The sequence below is a fragment of the Corvus moneduloides genome, chromosome 1 (assembly GCF_009650955.1).
Source record: "Corvus moneduloides isolate bCorMon1 chromosome 1, bCorMon1.pri, whole genome shotgun sequence".
NCBI classification, from domain to species: domain Eukaryota; kingdom Metazoa; phylum Chordata; class Aves; order Passeriformes; family Corvidae; genus Corvus; species Corvus moneduloides.
In genome coordinates this window covers 115,057,389-115,075,322 of record NC_045476.1, presented here as the reverse complement: position 1 = coordinate 115,075,322, position 17,934 = coordinate 115,057,389, and the positions used below count along the sequence as shown (strand labels likewise).

The 17,934-nt window shown below is 40.7% G+C and overlaps 1 protein-coding gene across 1 annotated transcript; it reads right to left on the bottom strand.

Annotated features, from left to right (window-relative positions):
- Positions 1–29: 29 nt before the first annotated feature.
- On the bottom strand, positions 30–17,303 carry RMC1 (regulator of MON1-CCZ1). Its single transcript, XM_032123530.1, has 19 exons — positions 16,893–17,303; positions 14,233–14,309; positions 12,821–12,905; positions 12,379–12,435; positions 11,191–11,277; positions 9,432–9,572; positions 7,745–7,848; positions 7,202–7,291; positions 6,450–6,555; positions 5,063–5,174; positions 4,021–4,065; positions 3,550–3,603; positions 3,118–3,246; positions 2,657–2,763; positions 1,848–1,967; positions 1,572–1,649; positions 1,313–1,417; positions 1,159–1,227; positions 30–1,011 (listed from the first exon to the last, which is right to left on the bottom strand). The coding sequence occupies exons 1-19, from the start codon at positions 17,115–17,117 to the stop codon at positions 775–777; spliced, it is 2,028 nt and encodes a 675-aa protein (XP_031979421.1). The 5' UTR covers positions 17,118–17,303; the 3' UTR covers positions 30–774.
- Positions 17,304–17,934: the final 631 nt, after the last annotated feature.

Here is a 17,934-nt window from a genome sequence, read left to right as displayed (position 1 = left end):
GACATGTTCTTCACAGTGCTCACCTTAGGGGGACAAAATAAAAGTTAATGTTCACTTTACAACTCAGAAACCAAGAGCCAAGATTGTGTAGTTTCACTTACCTTAATTTATTAGTACTAACTCTTATCTTTAACATGTTTGAGTACAGGAGTTGAACAAATAGAAAGCACTGGAATACTGAGGTATTTCCAGTTCTGTGACTCATTCTTGAGGTGAAGCAGATGTTTGATCTAGTTTCTGTATCTAGTTCATGTGTCTAACCAGCAGATTCACAGCCATGAGAGCCCTTTACTGTCAAGATACAAGAGCTTGGGGTGGGATTCTGTGCCAACAGCATGTCTGGTGATTGCAAACATGTTGCTGGTGCAAAAGTTTGGCTTGGCTTTTAAAGGAAGAAGAACTGTAGCATAAAACAGGGCTTGAATTTTTTGTAATTAGTGGAAATAGACAACTGAACTCAAAGGTTTCCCAACCTGGTTGCTGACTTCAGGAGAAAGCACTAATTGGAGATAATGGCTCTGCTAAGCTAAGCAGTGAGAGCAGCTGCAAGTCAAAAAGGTTCATCTGCGAGTTTATGTTTAGCTCAGCCTCTTTACTCCTGAGTGCAGCAGACAAAGGAGTAAGACAAGTTAATGTGGAACTGTGCTTAAAGGTAGGTACAAAACATAGGCTAAAAAGTACCATGAGTTTTATCTTCTAATATAGGCTCAACTGGATTGGAAATGAAACAAGTCTTAGTTGTGTTTGTACAACTGAGTATCTTGGTCAACCTGCTTATTGCTTACCTGGTGTGAAGCTGGGGTTTCCTCGTAACCGCTGGTTTCTTTGCTCAAAGAATCGGAATATGGTGTAGAAAAGCATCTCATCCTCTGCTTGTTTCGCTGCATCGAGGAATTTGCGGGCTGAAATGCTGTCGTGTCCTCCAATACCCCTGATGAATCTCAAGGCAGCCAAAACTTGGTGTTTGGACAACAGAACTTCCACTATTTCATCATTTGCTGTGGAAAGCCTCTGTGAAGTCAATCACAGCTGTAAGACAATGCTTCCAATGCATGCAAATGACTGATGCTAGTTAGTCACCTCAAGCCTGGTCAGGGAAGCTGTTTGACCAGTCTAACCCACATCTGGCATGGAGTTACTAGAGTGAGAAGTGCTTACTTTTAACATGTCCAGCGAGAGCTGATGTGCAGGAGGGTAAATGCTTTCCAGGGAAAGTAAGAGACAAGCCTAGGGCAAAAGTAGAAATAACCTTAAAATTCTGAAGACTTCTCACCTCCCTCACTAGCTTATTGGAGCTACTTGTCTTACATACCAAAGGCTTTGAGTCACTGAGCACATGGTACTGCAGAAACTGATGGAGCATGTAGAACAAGTTGTGTTGAACAAGGGTTTTGATAACCAGCTCATACAAGTAGTGCTGTGAATGTAGGAAGAAGACAATGAAAGGTATGTCTCTATACATGTTTTTATAATCTAGAAGTCAGTATTGTATAGGACTTGCACATGTGACCAAGACTAGACTTGCCCCGTTCACAGAATGGGGCAATGTAGTTAGCACATAAGTGATTTACCTGAACTGCAATCTGGAACTGGTTGAGAGAGCGAATGTATTCCATCAAGACAGCTATAGTGAACTTATGGGGTGCTTCCTGGACAAGGAAGAAAGTGTTAGTGGGAACTTGCATAGCTTTTCTGTTAATAACCCCATAAGAATGGGCATCAAAATATCCTAATCCTAACAAAGCTTCCTGCAGCCAATTTCAAGCAGTCAACTTAAGTTGGCCGTTCTGATACTGCTACCAAATTAGCCCTTTAAATTATTTAATTAGCCTTTAAAATTAACTTACCTTCTTTTCTGTAAAAACAGATAAAACATGTGTGTACATATCAGACTGGTCAATAACTGCTTGAGTGCGGACAGGACGTTTCAGGAGTGGATTACTTCTACTCAGGCCTGTTTCTACCACCTAGGAGAAAACAAAGTCTTTTAGAAAGAAAACTGTAGTGTTGTAGTACAGTTCCAAGTCAGTCACACTTGTACAGACTGTTTTCTGTTTCAAACGTAACTATAAATATGTTTTGTTAACAAGGAAATTCGTATCTGTGGTCACATTATATTAGATGCATCTTGTTCAGCAGGGCTTTCATATTAAATTTAGAACTGCTCTTTAAAGTTAGATAAATACAGCTGCTATTATATACCTCAAAGCCAGGAGATGAATCAAGCTAACTACACTGCCACAGGCCCTCAGGCTTCCAAGAGTTTTGAGTATGTGACTGTACTCTGAGCTAGTGCTCAAATTGGGTATTTTAACAGAAGTAAGTGCGAGGTATCAGGACTGCCTATGTTACGCCACGATACAGTGTGCAATGAAATCAGTGCTTTGGAAACCAAGGTAGTAGTTACTGATTCACAGTTGCTTTTTCAGCTTCTACCTTCTCTCTGCTTTCAAGCACTGGGGTATATTAACTCACAAGTGTTAAGTGAGGATCACTTTGCACAGTAGACTTTTACTGGGAGCCTGAGGCAGTCAGGACCTTTTGAGGTAAGCCTAAATTTCCTAAGTAGAAAGGAGCATGCCTGCACCTTCATGCCACCTGAGAAGCAAACGGAATTGTCCTGTCTCTGTAAGCCACTCTAGCTAACATGGTTTACCATAGTATAGCTTTGCTCAGCTTCCAAGTACTTCTTGTATTCATGATTCAGTTTGTCAAAAACAGTTGCAATCACAGATAGTGATCCTCTTTCTGGCTCACTGAGCACTGAAAAGATAAAAAGAAAAGAAGAGCTGTGAGGAGAAGTAACCAGGGGCTTGAATGTTGCCTTTTTCAAAAGGTGATCTCTATTCTGTACTTAATTTTAAACTTTCATGCAACACTTTCAATCATGTCAGGTATATTTGAATTGAATGGTGGGGGCAAGGGGGGAAAGTTAATTTTTTCATGCTGTTAAATTCCTTTAGAATAGTGACTGAGGGTAGTTGGGGCAAATGACATCCCACAGGACCAAGGTCACTTCAGGGGTGATCTCAAACCTAAAACTAGCTTAGCTAACTTGGGTGAGTATGAATAAGCAGTTTTGTACTTTCAAGATACAGACAACACACTTGAACTTACTTTGAGAGCATACAGACAGGATAACCATTTTGCATTCTTTTCTCTGGAGAAGGAAATCCATTAGTTTTCCTTTATCTAGCAAGAGGTTAACTACAGGTTCAAGTTTCACCTGAAGACTCCAGAGGTAACCTTGATTTGAAGGAGTAAACAAAGTGAATTGCCTTGTACAGTATAGCCTAGACATACAATTTTTCCATGCTTAAATGAACACAAATCTAGATTATTTACCTTTCTAAGCCTGTATTTTAGAGCAGCATTACCCTTGAAAAGTTGTAGAGATAGCACCATCCTCAGTTATCACTACCAAGAGTGATCAACTCAGCAGATGTACCTAATAAGCCACTTAAGTTTTAAGCTGCTTTGTGCACTTTCAGTGCACACCCTAGCCCCCCTGATAATGAATACTGTAGAGTCCAAGAGCTCACCACTTACCTTCACTTGCACTGATGATAATATCAGGTTGAAAGACAATCCAAGAAGAAGAATCTAAATGTTAAAGTTTTAACATCCATATTAACATTGATTCTAAACTGTTTCTCCTGAATTCACATTACTGTAGAGAAGCAGATCCCATTAACATATTTTCATTTACTGTCACTTTTACTTCTGAGGTTTTGAACCATCTTCTTGGAATGATGCCTTCAATCTTACAATGTACTTATTCAATAATTTCATACATGTGTCTCAAATAATCAGGAAATGTGGTATTATACTAGACTTCAGTGTTTACAACTCTGTGAAAGCATTATGAGGCTATTATGAAGCATATTATTTTGTCTTGAAGTACATGTGCATAATTGGCTAAAACTGCTCTGTTAAGGAGCCAAGGTAGCAAATGCTTCCTTCTTCCCTGCTTGATACTTAGAATGAAGTTTTTACTTTTTGAGAGGATTTAAAGGATACAGAGTTTACATGGAACAGGAGCCTGACTTGTCACAGAAGCTGGGCCTGCAGAAAAAATAACATCTGGTGAAGAGCAGTAGTACTCCGGCAGCTCTCCTATACTGAAAGGCAACTATGGATCTTAACACTGTAGCATGCAGTCAAAAAGAGAGACCCATTTGTGTAGCCAGATCTACAAAGAAAATCTGACACTGAGAAGGCAAACAAATCCTTCAAAACATGACTCTCTTGTTTTTCAGCCAAGTGAAATAATGCATGCATAAATATTCCAGCTCTAGTACTGTAATTCTAAATACACAGACTCCATTTGCTGTGTTTAAATGTATACTCTCTAAAAGGAGCAGTGGTTTGTACATTCTGATCCTAACCTTTGTTTAATACAGGTCTCCACCTGCAGATTTATCATACTTGCTCTCAGATGTTAAAGAGCTTTTAATATGCAATCTTTTTGTATAGAAGCACCTTTCTCTTCTACAAAGAGAACCTTGCTGCTTTATCACCTGCTATTGAAACTGTGCTCAGACTATTTCTAGTTACTCCCAGCTTGAGGGTCACACTTCTAGGGCTGGAGAACAGAAATCCAAGAAGAATCTAACCATTTAAGTCCTAATACTGATTGTAGCATTACTTCTAAACAGGTCCCAAACTTGATTCTGAGCTTGTATTGTCTTTCAGCCTCTAAATTCCTAAGTCATGTAATCCTGACTTAAGCCAGAAAAGCATGAAGTGCTTTTGAGCACCCACAAGTTTTGAGAGTCACGGCCAAGAAACTCCCCAAACCCAACAATTTTCAAGCAAAGTAAAAGCAAAGTACTATAAGAAGCACGCACCTCTAACAGCAACTCTTCTGTAGCTGGCACACAGTTGGAACACCAACTTATGCTCAATTGCTTCTTACCTTGTTCCTTCCTCACCCTCTCAAATATGTATAACTCAAGTGTTAGTAGGCAGCCTCCTAAAACCTGAAGCACTCCTGTATGTGAGCTGTTACATTTAAGTACTCTTGCTAAGTGTTAGGTTATTCATTATATAGTGGTTCTACCTGCTACAGGTATTTGATAGGGTTGTATTGATCGAGGTGGAAGTACAAACTGATGGATGGTTGTGGAGCCATCAAATTCTCCTTTTAGCTTGATGTCAAATATAACTGAAGTCTGCAATTAAAAAGACGAAATTAGTATTCACAAATGTGAATCACCACCCCTTTACATGCATTCAGTCTGCTTTTCACATTTCCATCTTGTATTCTCTGTTAGAATCATAGAATAGTTGGGGTTGGAAGGGATGGACTGGGGGTGATGACATCTTTCACTTATCAGTTTCCTCAAGGCCCCACCCAACCCGGCCTTGAACGCTTTTGGTGATGGGGTATCCTGTTATAGGGTCTCACCATCCTCAGGGTAAAAATTGCTTCCCTGCATCCCATCTAAATCTATCCCCCTTTGGTCTAAAACCATTGCCCCTGGAACTGTCATTACAGGCCCTGGTAAAAAGACACCTGACTTTGACACTGCTTAGTCATGGATGCACCATTTTCCTCCCAGTTTCCAGTATCTTCCTATGATATTCTCATGCTTCTACCATTCAGTCTTGTTCAACTCAAGTCACTAACACTTCTACCCAGTATGGACCACCATGGAAAGCAACTTTGCTTTCAGTGACAGTGAAACTTCAGTTACTGGTGTCTCCCAAAGCCAAAGTGAGTAATGTTTTCTGGGTTTCTATAGTCATGTTTATACCTTGACCAAAATGCTGGGGAGAAAGTGCTCTGGGTTAAATGCTAATGAGTAGAATTAACATGAAATATAAATGAAACATCAATTAACCCTCCTAAGGAGGTAACATGCCCCAGTTCTTGAAGTTGTCCAAGAGAACACAATACAAGAAGTCCAAGCCTTTTCCCAAGTTAAGAGCAAAGTACCACTTCAGCTTAACCACTGACCAAGCCTTGCTACCGAGGCTACAGACAAGGAAGGTTTACCTATGGTAAGACAAGAAGGCTTGTTTCATACAAGTTTTTACAGATCCAGGCATTCGAACTAAAGGAGCCTAAGTCTGTGTCATAGAAACATTATCATTCAAATATGAGAAGTTTCCCAGGATTAATAATTTAGTATCCAATTTAATTCTACCTCTTTGTATAATGCCTTAAAAGCCTACACAGTGCAGCAGCAAAGCATCAGAAGAAACTGACAAGAAGCAAGAACAGTGTAAGAAGAAAGCAGGCATTACCAACAACCCTGATTGTATGTTAGCCCATCAAGATAAAAGGATAAATTTGAATCTCTTACAGTGTTATGGTTTTGTTCCTGCAAATACTCTGGCTTTTGGCAAAGCTAAGAATATAGAAATGTAATTTCTAGAGTGTTACTAAAACCTGCCTGGAACTTCTCAAAGTTACGGCACAACATAATATAAATAAACCAGACCTCAGTATCCTGATGATGTACTACCACCAAGTTATCCACTACATTCAGTGCAAACTTCCCAGTTCTGTTCAGCTTTAAAATATGTGTCTTCTTACAGGAGCCCTCTCTATGGAAACAAAGAGAAATGAGAACTGGTCAACAAGCCTGTTTAGACTATAAAAGACGTGTTTTCGTCCTGGTTTTGCTGGGACCCAGTTTATTTTCTTCCTAGGAGCTGGTACAGTGCTGTATTTTGGATTTAGTATGAGAAAAACATTGATAAGACACTGATGTTTTAGCTGTTGTGAACAGAGCTTACTCTATATCAAGGACTTCTTTGTTTCCCATGTTCTGCCAGCAAGCAGGTGTGCAAGGAGCTGGGAGGGAGCAGGGCCAGGACAGCAGACCTGAACTGGCCAAAGGGATATTCCATACCTTAGGACATCATGCTGAGTAAATAAACGGGGGGAAGTGGGCCAGGAGGCACGGATCAGTGCTTGGGACAGGCTGGGCTGTGAGCAACTGTTATTGTGTCACTTGCTTTTCATGGGTTTTATTCCCTCCTCCACCCCATTTTCATTACTACTAATAGTTTTTACTCCATTTCACTTATTAAACTGTTCTTATCTCAACCCAAGAGTTTTACCTTTTGGTGCCCCTGCCACCAGGGGTTTGGGGGAGCAGCTGGTGGTACTTAGTTGCCAGCTGGGATTAAACCATAACACCCTGACACAAATGGGAACTGCCACTACTGTTCTTCATTCTGCTCTTACCTGGGTAAGTGATAGAGCACTACTTCTGCTCCTGTACTGTTGGAAGTCCTTGAGTGATGCCTCAAATAGAGAACATAAAGCTGCCCGTATCTAACAAGACAACAGGATTAAAGCATTATTTTCAATTAAAAGCTCTACCAATCTCTTAGAGCCATGCATTTTATCCTAAAAGAAGAGATGAGATTACCTAAGTCAGGTGATAATTTAATTAAAAGTGAAAAGACATCACAATGCATGACCTATACCCATGCAAGTTAAGCATCTGTGAACGATTCCTCTATCAAAATATCAACTAAAAAATGAAACATTCTCTAAACTTCTGTGGTAATCGGGAACAATTTCATGTAAGATTTCTCCATTTCCTTCCCCTCCCCACCCTGCCCCAAGAGGGTTGTTTAGATGCTTTGTTCAAGGCAGTAACTGAAGTGCAATAGTGCTGCTAAAACAAGAAACAAGTGCAACCATCGTATTGTTTTTGTCTTCTCCCAGAATTCCCGAACCGTCCCACCTTCCCAAGAAAGACCTGATGAGTGAGATACGTACATTGTAGCCATAGCAATATCTCTTTCAGAAAGGCTGAGCTTGGATGACTTGGGTGCTGCAGGTAACTCAATTTCAAATTTTGATAGCTTTGACATGGTCCCACTCTGTTAAACAGCACAACAAGAACTGTCACGGCCTGAACCAGACGGGGCCGAGCCGCGTTTCCCCGAACGCTGTATCACCAGCGCCCCCACCAGGCGAAGGGCGGCCATAGTCCAAAAGAAAGGGTTTGCGCTTTCTTTACCAAAAAAAAAACCCCAAGTGATTTTTAACACACTTCCGTAACTTCAGAAGCTTTACCGTCTTGATTTTATAACTCCAGCTACAAAAATGTTTCTATTTTAATTAAGTCAAGACAAATTTGTATGCAAATCCCATGTACAACTGGTCTGGAGATCTCAAAAGTGCAGTTCTCTTAACTTACATTCCCTCTTCCAGAAAAGTATATGCTCCTACTCTTAAATAACTGCTTCCTGGGAAGCAGAAAATATCACTACCTCCTACCATTCATCGTCTCCTTACAGCATACCCCTTCTCCTACCCAAGGCTTCCTCTCTCCTCTTCCTCTTTTCTATGGAATTTATATTTAAGCAAGTTTTCAGAGTTTCCCAAGTTTCTACTGAAATTCACTTCCCATTCTTACTGATTCATTCTTGAGTGTGAAGTGTGAATACTACAGAACTATTTCCTTTGCTAGATCTCTATTTTCAAATATTATTTTAGTACAGGACCTTTCTCAGGAGATCTTTAAATATTACCTTCTGAACACAAGATAAAAATTGTTTAGCTTCAAGCTGCAACTTGACATAAATTGTGAAGAAGGGGGAACCATAACCTAAGATGTTCAAAAGAAAACTGGGAGCAGCTAGTAGGTTCCTCCCAGACACCTAAGGGAACATCAATTCAGGATGCAGTATAGACCCTACACAAGATTAACACAAACCATGTGAATAAGCTGCCTTTTAATCTCTTTACCCTTAAACTGCCACAGAAATCTTCCTAATCCATTCATAGGAGCAAGACAAATGCTGTAGTTCCTTTCCTCATTTTTAAAATCACCTGACTGCATCATTAACTTAAAATAGATTCTAGTTCTCACAACACACTTTTTCCAAGATAAAATGAAAAATATTTTCCCAGTAACACAGTAAGTGTTGCCCACAGGGAAGAAGATCAAAAGAAATAACTACTGTAGACAAAGCCCTCTCTTGGCTTGGGACAACAGTTGTTTCTTAAGTGCTATCTTTTTTCTTTATCTCTTTTCCATCCAGTCATATTTGGAAGGTTATAATTATAATCACAAGTGAAAGGCCCTTACTTTTTATTTTTCATACTACAGAGAGCAAATGTTCATATTAAAAGTAAATCATAAATACCTATTAAAGTGAAAAAAATTCTCTTTAAAGACATCTAAGTTGTAAAATATTTTAGTCACCAATTTTTTCTTTCCTTTCTCAAGGTCAACTGTCCAGCTTTGTCTGGACACACCACTTTTCAAAGAGCATGTAAGAAAGGGTGAATTACCTAATTTAAGCCATCACCTAGGAAATACCTTATAGATTTGCTTATTGTCATACAAGGATGTGAACACATACACTCTTGGAAGAAATTCAAGCAACAGAATATTTGGATGAAGAAGCAGTTTAAGAAAAAATTAAAATGAAAAGTTTGGAACACACCCCTTTACCTTGAAATAGAACGGCTGCAGGACATTGCCAAGGACAGTGGTTGAAAGGAGGATAACAGAGCTCTCTGGACAATACATGTACCAATTGACATTAATACTCTGATTCTTCAGAAGCTTTAAACTTCGTTTCTCTGGCAATACCTGGAAACACAGAATTATTAGCATTATGTTACCACCAGTATTCCAACAGCATAAATGGTAATGCACAGGAGCAAGGAATGTAAATGAGAAACAGTTAAGTGTAAAGACATTTACCATGCTAGAATTAAACATCAGAAACCTGGCAATTATGGCTTAGGCCCCACTTTACTGTAGCTAAGGAAATAAAGCACATCAAATCCTAATGAGCTCAAAGGTGCTGTGTTTTCCCACTCATCCAGACCTGGGTATACATTCTGTGCACAATGGAGAAAACACCTGGCTTGAAACTGATGCCTTAAGAGGCCTCCTAGACACAGAGACTGGACAGGAGTAAAAGAATAAAATAGGTATTTATTTGAAAGGCCTCCAAAGGTACCCCCTGGGGCCAGAGGCTATTGCCAAGATGGACCCCAAGATGGAGAACAGGTCATGAGTTCTTCACACCTTTATAGGTTTGATTCATTTGCATATCAGGGTTAATTCTCCAATTAAAGCTTCAGTTCAATGATGTAATTCCCCTCAGCTTGCCCCCCCTTAGAGGCTCTTTGGATTATACTCTTTGGGCCTAGGATGGTCTGGGTGACCTTGGAGAGCAGGCCAGGAGAGGCTTTGTTATGTCTACCTAGCACAAGTGAACAGAAATTAGCAAGCTACAAGAAACCTCAGAGTTACACTCTAAGCAGTACAGAATCAGGAAAATATAAAAGTTAAAACCTAGGCATCAAAACAACTAGTGAAGTTTTATCAAAAAGTTCTTCCTACAATATTCTTCCTGCATTCACAGCTTCCTTAATCTTTTGTAGAACTAAGTATATAAACTAATTCTCTTCATTTTAAGGGCATAAATATCCTCTCCTTAAAAAGACACTTACTTGATTTGGTCCTTTTACCTGCATGTTTGACATTCATAATCCTTTCAGGTGCTAAATATATATTTTCCCCTTTGATCAGCAGGAAATAATGCTGCTTTTTCAGTTACTTTCTTTAGTACTAGTTATTAGTAATTCTTAGAAATATTGTGTCTTAGCTCCAGGACTGAAATTATTGCAAAGTGCCCAACTTTTTTTTTTTTTTTTTGAAGTGTTTAAATATCCCTCATCATGAATGTCAGAATTGGTTATTTATTCATTAGACATCTTTAAAAACATATGCAAAGGTAATTACACGGAGGAACTCAATGAGGTCAACATAGAAGAAACTCTTCTGCAAATTGCAGCTATTCTAGCTAGTCAATTATTTGTTCTTTGCCACCTTTTAAGCATTTACACATCTTCCCCAATGCTGATTTGTTTTGCATGAAGTGGTATTTCACATTAGATTTAAATATTCATTTCCATACAAGCCAAGAGCATCTCTTAATCTAAGAGTTCTCAAGACTTAGTTGAGTACTCCTTTATACAAGGTTTTAAAACCTGTAAATGATAAATTTGCTCTGCCCTAAAAATGTATTCTTCTCAAAAAAAATTAAAAATTGTAGTCTGAAAACAAAATGGCAGAAGTTTTTTTTTTAACCAGTACACTTTCTCAATTACAGAGACAAGAAAAAAATTCAAATATGCTGTTACAAATTTACATTTTCAAGTCTCTAAGCATGTCCTATGGGAGTTATTTGTATTACCTGGTAGAATTCAATTCCTTGATCTGTGATGAAGACAATTTCTGTCGAACTCGTCCAGCAGAATCCTAGAATATTGGCATTCTTTGTCTTTTAACAAACAAGCAAACAAACACTCTTTTACTTGGAAAAATTAACTATTCAGATAAGCTAATACTACTAAATGAAGAACACGAGACCAAAGGCAGTTTAGGTATCCAATCTCTGGAGTTAATACTTTTGGCCAACCAGACACCCAGCATGCATCAGTTGCTTTTATAAAGCATTCCCAAACTACATATGAACACAACTACTGTATAACCTGGATTTTTGGCAGCATGTAAGATTTACAAGTTTATTACACGATCAAATTTTATTTTCACCCTAGAGGAAACTAAGTTCCTCAGCTTCAAACTCTACTGCCAATTCAACCAGTTCCTGACATGAAAAGCAGGAAGATATGTTTAGAGAAACTAAAAACGAAGTGGAAAACTTTGCCATGACTTCACTCAGAATCTACTACTATTACACCCAGAAGTTTCATTACTATAAAGGTTTTTCTAGAATGGTTTACTTAAACTCATAGTCCTAAATAATGAAGCAGACAGTGCTTCAGCTTTAAAGACTACAGGGATAAAGGGATCTGTGCAAATCAGACGTATAAAAATTTATTTTAGCATTCTATTACCCACAAATGTAATTTGTTTTAGTTAAAAGTTGGAAAATACCAAACAATGACAATGGTACTTGTTTCTCGTAAAATAATCATCAAAACATTAGAAAGATTGTTTAAAAATACCAAACATAGTACAAAAACTAGTAATGCTAATGTCTAATTATCTAATTAATGCTTAGTGACATTAGGATAAAACATCCACATTAACATATCTGGCACTAATATAATCACTGTCCACTGCTTCTGTATCATCAGCACTTTGTCTCTTCTCCTTACCAAACCTTGACATTTGTTGCCTTCACAGCATTTCTGCTTCCTCTAGGAAACAATTACATTCACAAGACTGGGAAGGTTTTCATGGTGTTGTTAATACTTGTTTGTTCACCTCAGTTTAGGTAGACAGTAGTGACCACATATCTCATTTCCTTTAGTGTTTTGAAAGGTACCTCAATTAGTTCTCTTGTAGAGTAGAGGTCACCAGCCTAACTAACTTTAGATTTTCACTTAAGCATATAAGCTTGGGACATTTAACTCACCTTACATTCCTGTGTATATTCTAGCTGAGGGCTATCTGGAATAAAATTCAAAAAATCCTGCAAAAACACCCATTAAGTGTATTAGCAATTATGAAGCACAGACAAAATACTTACATAGATACAAAAGAAAAGATATTAGTTTATCAGATTGTTTTGGATGAGATAGATATAGATACAGATATATGAAAAACTTGGCTTATATTCCACTCCACCCTTGCCAGAGAATTCTTTACAGAAGTTGGCTCCCCCTTACACTTTTCCTTAAATGATGACACTAGCAAGAAAACAATGCTGCCTGTCCAGCCTCTCAGGATGATGGAGGAATTTTCACTAGAGTGTTTTTAGCCAACAGACTTTTTGAACATTTGTCTCAGAGACTTCTACTCTGGAAGTAGATGATTTCCAGCTCCAATTCCCTAGCTGCAGGGTGTAGGTTTCTTACCACACTCTTCAAAGTTCTCTGCACAGCCAGGATCTTGTTCCCCAAGGAAAATTTGATACACTTCACTTCTCCTTTGTCCTCCATCCTGTACAGAAAGAAACACAAGTTATGGAAATATTATCTAAAATAGTTTCTTAAAGAATATACCCTCAAAAAAGACAATGAAAGAGGAAAAAAAGTGCACTGCAAATGCTTCTGAATACAGATTATTACTCTTGCCTGCCAGTAATGTATTCAAAACCCAGACTGAAAGAATATGGTAGCTCACTCTTCAGAAGTCCTGAACACATCAATTACAGAATCATGGCTAAGGTCACACAAATTAGCACCTGAAATCACTGCAAATGCTCAGTTCTGTTGGCCTGTGATGTGGAACTGGAAAACTTGTGGGACTATCCAAACCTGCATTTTCAGTTCTGTCCCAGTGAGTCTGGAGTTCTGTGACACTCACCAACATCCTGCAACCTGCTCTGTTACTTCCAGAACTCCTGCTAGCTGACACAAGCCTCCTTGCTCTCCCATTAGGACACAGCCTCTGGAAGAACTTTGGATGTTAAAGGGAGAGTGAGGCTGTTTTCACACCATTAAAATCAATAAAAATGTATTCTTACCAAACAAGCATCAGCACAATTGGCACAAATAAGGTATATAGCTCCTCCAGCATATGTTATTAAGTCAAGCCAAAGAGAGTGAGACAGCCAAGTACGAAAATAGTGGAACATCATGAATTTTAGTAAGCATTTTCAGCTCCTTCAGGATTGACAAGTGTAATCAAACAAAAAAGTAAAATAAACCCAGCAACTTTCAAGACAGGCCCTACGCAATACCCACGAGATCACAGTAAACACATCTTGATTATAAATTGCTTCATCCATATCTGGATTGATGTGGCGTAAAAGAATACTTCCTTACACAGCAGAGTGCAAAGAGCCATCACTCTTAACAGAGACATATGTAAAAATAGTTTACTGTAGTCAAATTCTACAAAAAATGTTTCCACAAGAAACGGAAGACACAGAAGAAGCCAATTTAGATTAAACAAGGAACAGAAGGTGAGAAACCTACATCTAGGTTTTGACATTGTGCTTGAATCACAGGCATAACCTGCTGAACTGTATCCTTGGCTAAGTCATTGCTGCTTTAGGAATCACTCTCTCATATGTATAGCATGTTTTAATAAAAGACTGTTGTTGAAAAAAAAACGAGCTACAGCCTAATTACTTCTTCCCCTCAGAAGACTATAGGGAGGGAAAAGCATAATCCCTTAATTGCAAGATTATATCTAAGAACAAATCAAAATATGATCAGAAAGAACTACTTTAAAGTTTTATACCTGAATTACAGTAGACCAGGACTAAGTACCACATAATTTTAAGATCGCATGATTCTATCCCAAGATAAAGGGGCCTTACCTGAAGGAAATAGGATTTCTATCTTCCAAACCTTTAACAACAACTCCTGTAGCTCCACCAGATCGAACAGCAAAAACCTACAAAAAAAGTTTTGAACATATTTTTAACTCTTTCAAAGTCATAACCTTCACGTGCTGCCTCTTCTATAAGCCACATCTTTAATTTTTTCTACAAGACACAATTTTTGTTCTTCTGCAGATCCGCCAGTTCACAGAGATAATCTGGAATTCCAAGTTTACTTAGAGTTGTCAGATTGCATGGTACTGCAAGAGTCTTGTAGGCATGTTCTGAACTACTGAGCAAGTTAAATCAGTAAAAATCTGATATAAGCCTTTATCTTGGTTTTACTTCTTTTATATTTTTATTTTTCTAAGTCAGGTACTAGTAAAAGTATCTGAGACATCAGGGCATTGTTTAAAACAAAAATAAGCTCATCTTGGGGATTGGAAAGAGATGTAACTCAATGACCCAGAAGCTTAATTGTGTCAGAACACATTATTAAATAGGAATAGTTTAACAGTAACCTGCTGACTTGCATGTACCTAAGGAGTTTCAGCCAACATGCCCTAGCAACTGAGAATTCCTTCAGCACAACTTCAAATATATGTGTAGAAAACCTGCTACAGATATGACATGTATTGAGCTGGAATAAGATAACATTAAAAAAAAAAAGAAAAGTCATGCTGTTACAACCTTTACCTAGCTTAGAAAAAGAAAGGCAGAAAAATGCCTTATTGGTACTTGTTATATGTGCAGCAGCACTAGGCACACAGATCAGGTCTCAGGGTAACAGGGACATTGTTCTGTACTATCAGCCATGCTGCCAGTCTGCTATGCTCAGGCAGGAAATACAGGTGTCAAGACTATAAATTGCAAGCAAATCCACAGCCTTATTAGAATGACAAATACTTAGTTTAACTATTTTTGGTTTTAAGTAGATAGAAAATGAAGGCAACACTTAATCTCTGCAAGATGAGAAGATTGCATGGGCAGGTCTCTCACATGGGAAACTGTCATTGAAACGCTGGTTACACATGATTCAGAGACACAATGGAAATCAAACTATTTAAGCTTAACAAGAAAACACAGACAAATAAATCTACACTGGAAAATATGAATCCTTCAAGTGAGCTCTCAACAACCAGTTTCTATGTAGTTATATCACACCCACACTATGATACAGTATCTCCCAACAGGGTATTTCAACTAGCCCACAAAATGTAAGACAATGGATTATAAGAAGAAATAAATGGAAAGTGGCCCAGTGGACTTGGAGGTGCTGGTTGACAGCAGCTGAACGTGAGCCAGCCTGTGCCCAGGTGGCCAAGAAACCAACGGCATCCTGGCCTGGATCAGCCATAGCGGCCAGCAGGACCAGGGCAGTGATTGTCCCCCTGTACTCTGCACTGGTGAGGCCACACCTCGAGTGCTGTGTCCAGTTCAGGGCTCCTCAATTCAGGAAGGACACTGAGGTGCTGGAGCATGTCCAGGGAAGGGCAACGGAGCTGGGGAAGGGTCTGGGGTACAAGTCCTATACGGAGTGGCTGAGGGGGCTGGGGATGTTTAGCCTGGAGAAAAGAAGGCTCGAGAGAGACCTTATCACTCTCTACAACTCCCTGAAAGGAGGGTGTAGCCAGCTGGGGGTTCCCCCCTTCTCCCCAGAGACAGAGGCAGAGGACATGGCCTTAAGCTGCACCAGGGGAGGTTTAGGTTGGACATTAGGAAGAATGCCTTCCCTGAAAAGGTGATTAGACAGTGCAATGGACTGCCCAGGGGGGTGGTGGAGTCACCATGCCTGGAGGTGGTGTTTAAGGGAAGATGTGGCACTCAGTGGGATGGTCCAGTTGACAAGGTAGTGTTCAGTCAAAGTTTGGACTCCATGATCTCAGAGACCTTTTCCAAACTAAATGATTCTGTCATCATTCTGAACAGAGTGCAACAGCAAGAAACACCCCCCAGAAATACTGCTCCCTCTCCAAACATGTCCACACATGGGGCAATCAATCCATGACAGCTTTATGGGGAAGAAAGCTTGAAGATTCCAATTCCATGAATGCTGAGGTCAAAGAACGGTTACAGGAATTAGACAGTGAAATGTATCCACATTGATAAAGCCTCATGACAGGCTGTAGATCTTTTAGCTATACCGAGCTGAACTCTCAGGAGTCCATACAGGTATTAAGGAGAATATGCTTAAAAGCACTAAAGCCAAGAAATGACCGCCTAAGTCTGTGCCACAAGGAACGCTGTAATTATTCATTTTTTAATGAATATATTGAATTTCAGGAATTGAAAGGGGTGTGAAAAAAAATCAGGGTAATTAAGCTAAGAGCAAAGTGACAAAGTTTGTCAGTCATGTGGGGACACTTGGAACAGAAAGGAAAAGTGCTGACTCCGATGAATTCCAGAAAGACCTTACGGCAGTAAGGCAGGTGAAATCCAACCTAATAAATTGGTGAAGGGAAAAAAAGCAAACTACCGCCTCTAGCACGGTGACAGGTCCTGAGCCAGCACCCGGCGGGAAGGGGAACAACCGGGCTCATGCCCGGCAGTCGAGAGAGGGGACGGGAGGAAACCAGAGCCGGGCAGGGAACCAAAGCCAAGCAGGCGAGCAGCAGCGGGCTGGGCTGAGCCCCCAGGCCCGGATCCGCGGCCCCCACCTGCTTGTTGGCCTCGTCGAAGAACACGCAGTTCACGGGGTTCGCCTTCTCGAAGTGCACGGGCCGCGCGCACAGCGCCAGGTAGCAGCCGCCGCCCCTCGCTCGCCCCTCGCCTTCTCCCGCTGCTGCTGCTGCTGCTGCTCCTCCCGCCGCCGCTGCCGCCGGCGCTCCCGGCGCCTCGTCCTCGCCCGGCCCCGGCGCCTCACGGCTCATGGCGGCGGCCATTGCCGACCCCCGCTCCCGGGCGGCCGCTTCCTGTTTACACTCCCCTCGCGCGTGACGCGCTGCTTCCGCCTTAAAGGCGCCGCGGCCCGGGGGAGGGACGCGGATCCCCGCTGGAAAGGGCCGCTGGCGGGTGCCGGGACGCGGATCCCCGCTGGAAAGGGCCGCTGGCGGGTGCCGGGACGCGGATCCCCGCTGGAAAGGGCCGCTGGCGGGTGCCGGGACGCGGATCCCCGCTGGAAAGGGCCGCTGGCGGGTGCCGGGACACAGACCTTGGCCGGAGAGACGGCGAAGTGCGTCTGTGTGGTGCTTAAATTTCTACTTCTCCTCTACTAAGTTGTGCCTCTCCGCTTTAATCTGAAAGGTTTAAATTGGTCCGATCTCAGGTTTTGTTTTGGTTTTTTTTTCCCTCTCTTAACTTTCCTTTTCTAAGCCAGCGTCTTCTCCCTCTTGTGCTCGCTGTATCGCGTTTCAAAGGCAATGTAGCGGTGGGCGAGAGAGCCTGCGCTTGCAACAGCCGGGATCCCGAACGCTGGGAGAGACTGGGAATGGAAACGTGTCAAGCGATTCTGAACGCCAATACCCGAAAGATATCAGTGAGCTTAACAAATGAGAACGGAAGCCTGGCAAGCTGCAAAAACTGCTTCAGGAAAGGTGTGAATGCTGGCTAGGTGGTAAATAAGAAACACGTGGAATGAGCATAGAGGTACATTACGGGACCGCAATGCAAATATTTAGGAGCGAATCTATCAGAGAAGGAAAATTAAGAAATTAGGGTGCCAGAGTAAGATCTGACTGTAACAAGTGTCACTCATCAGGG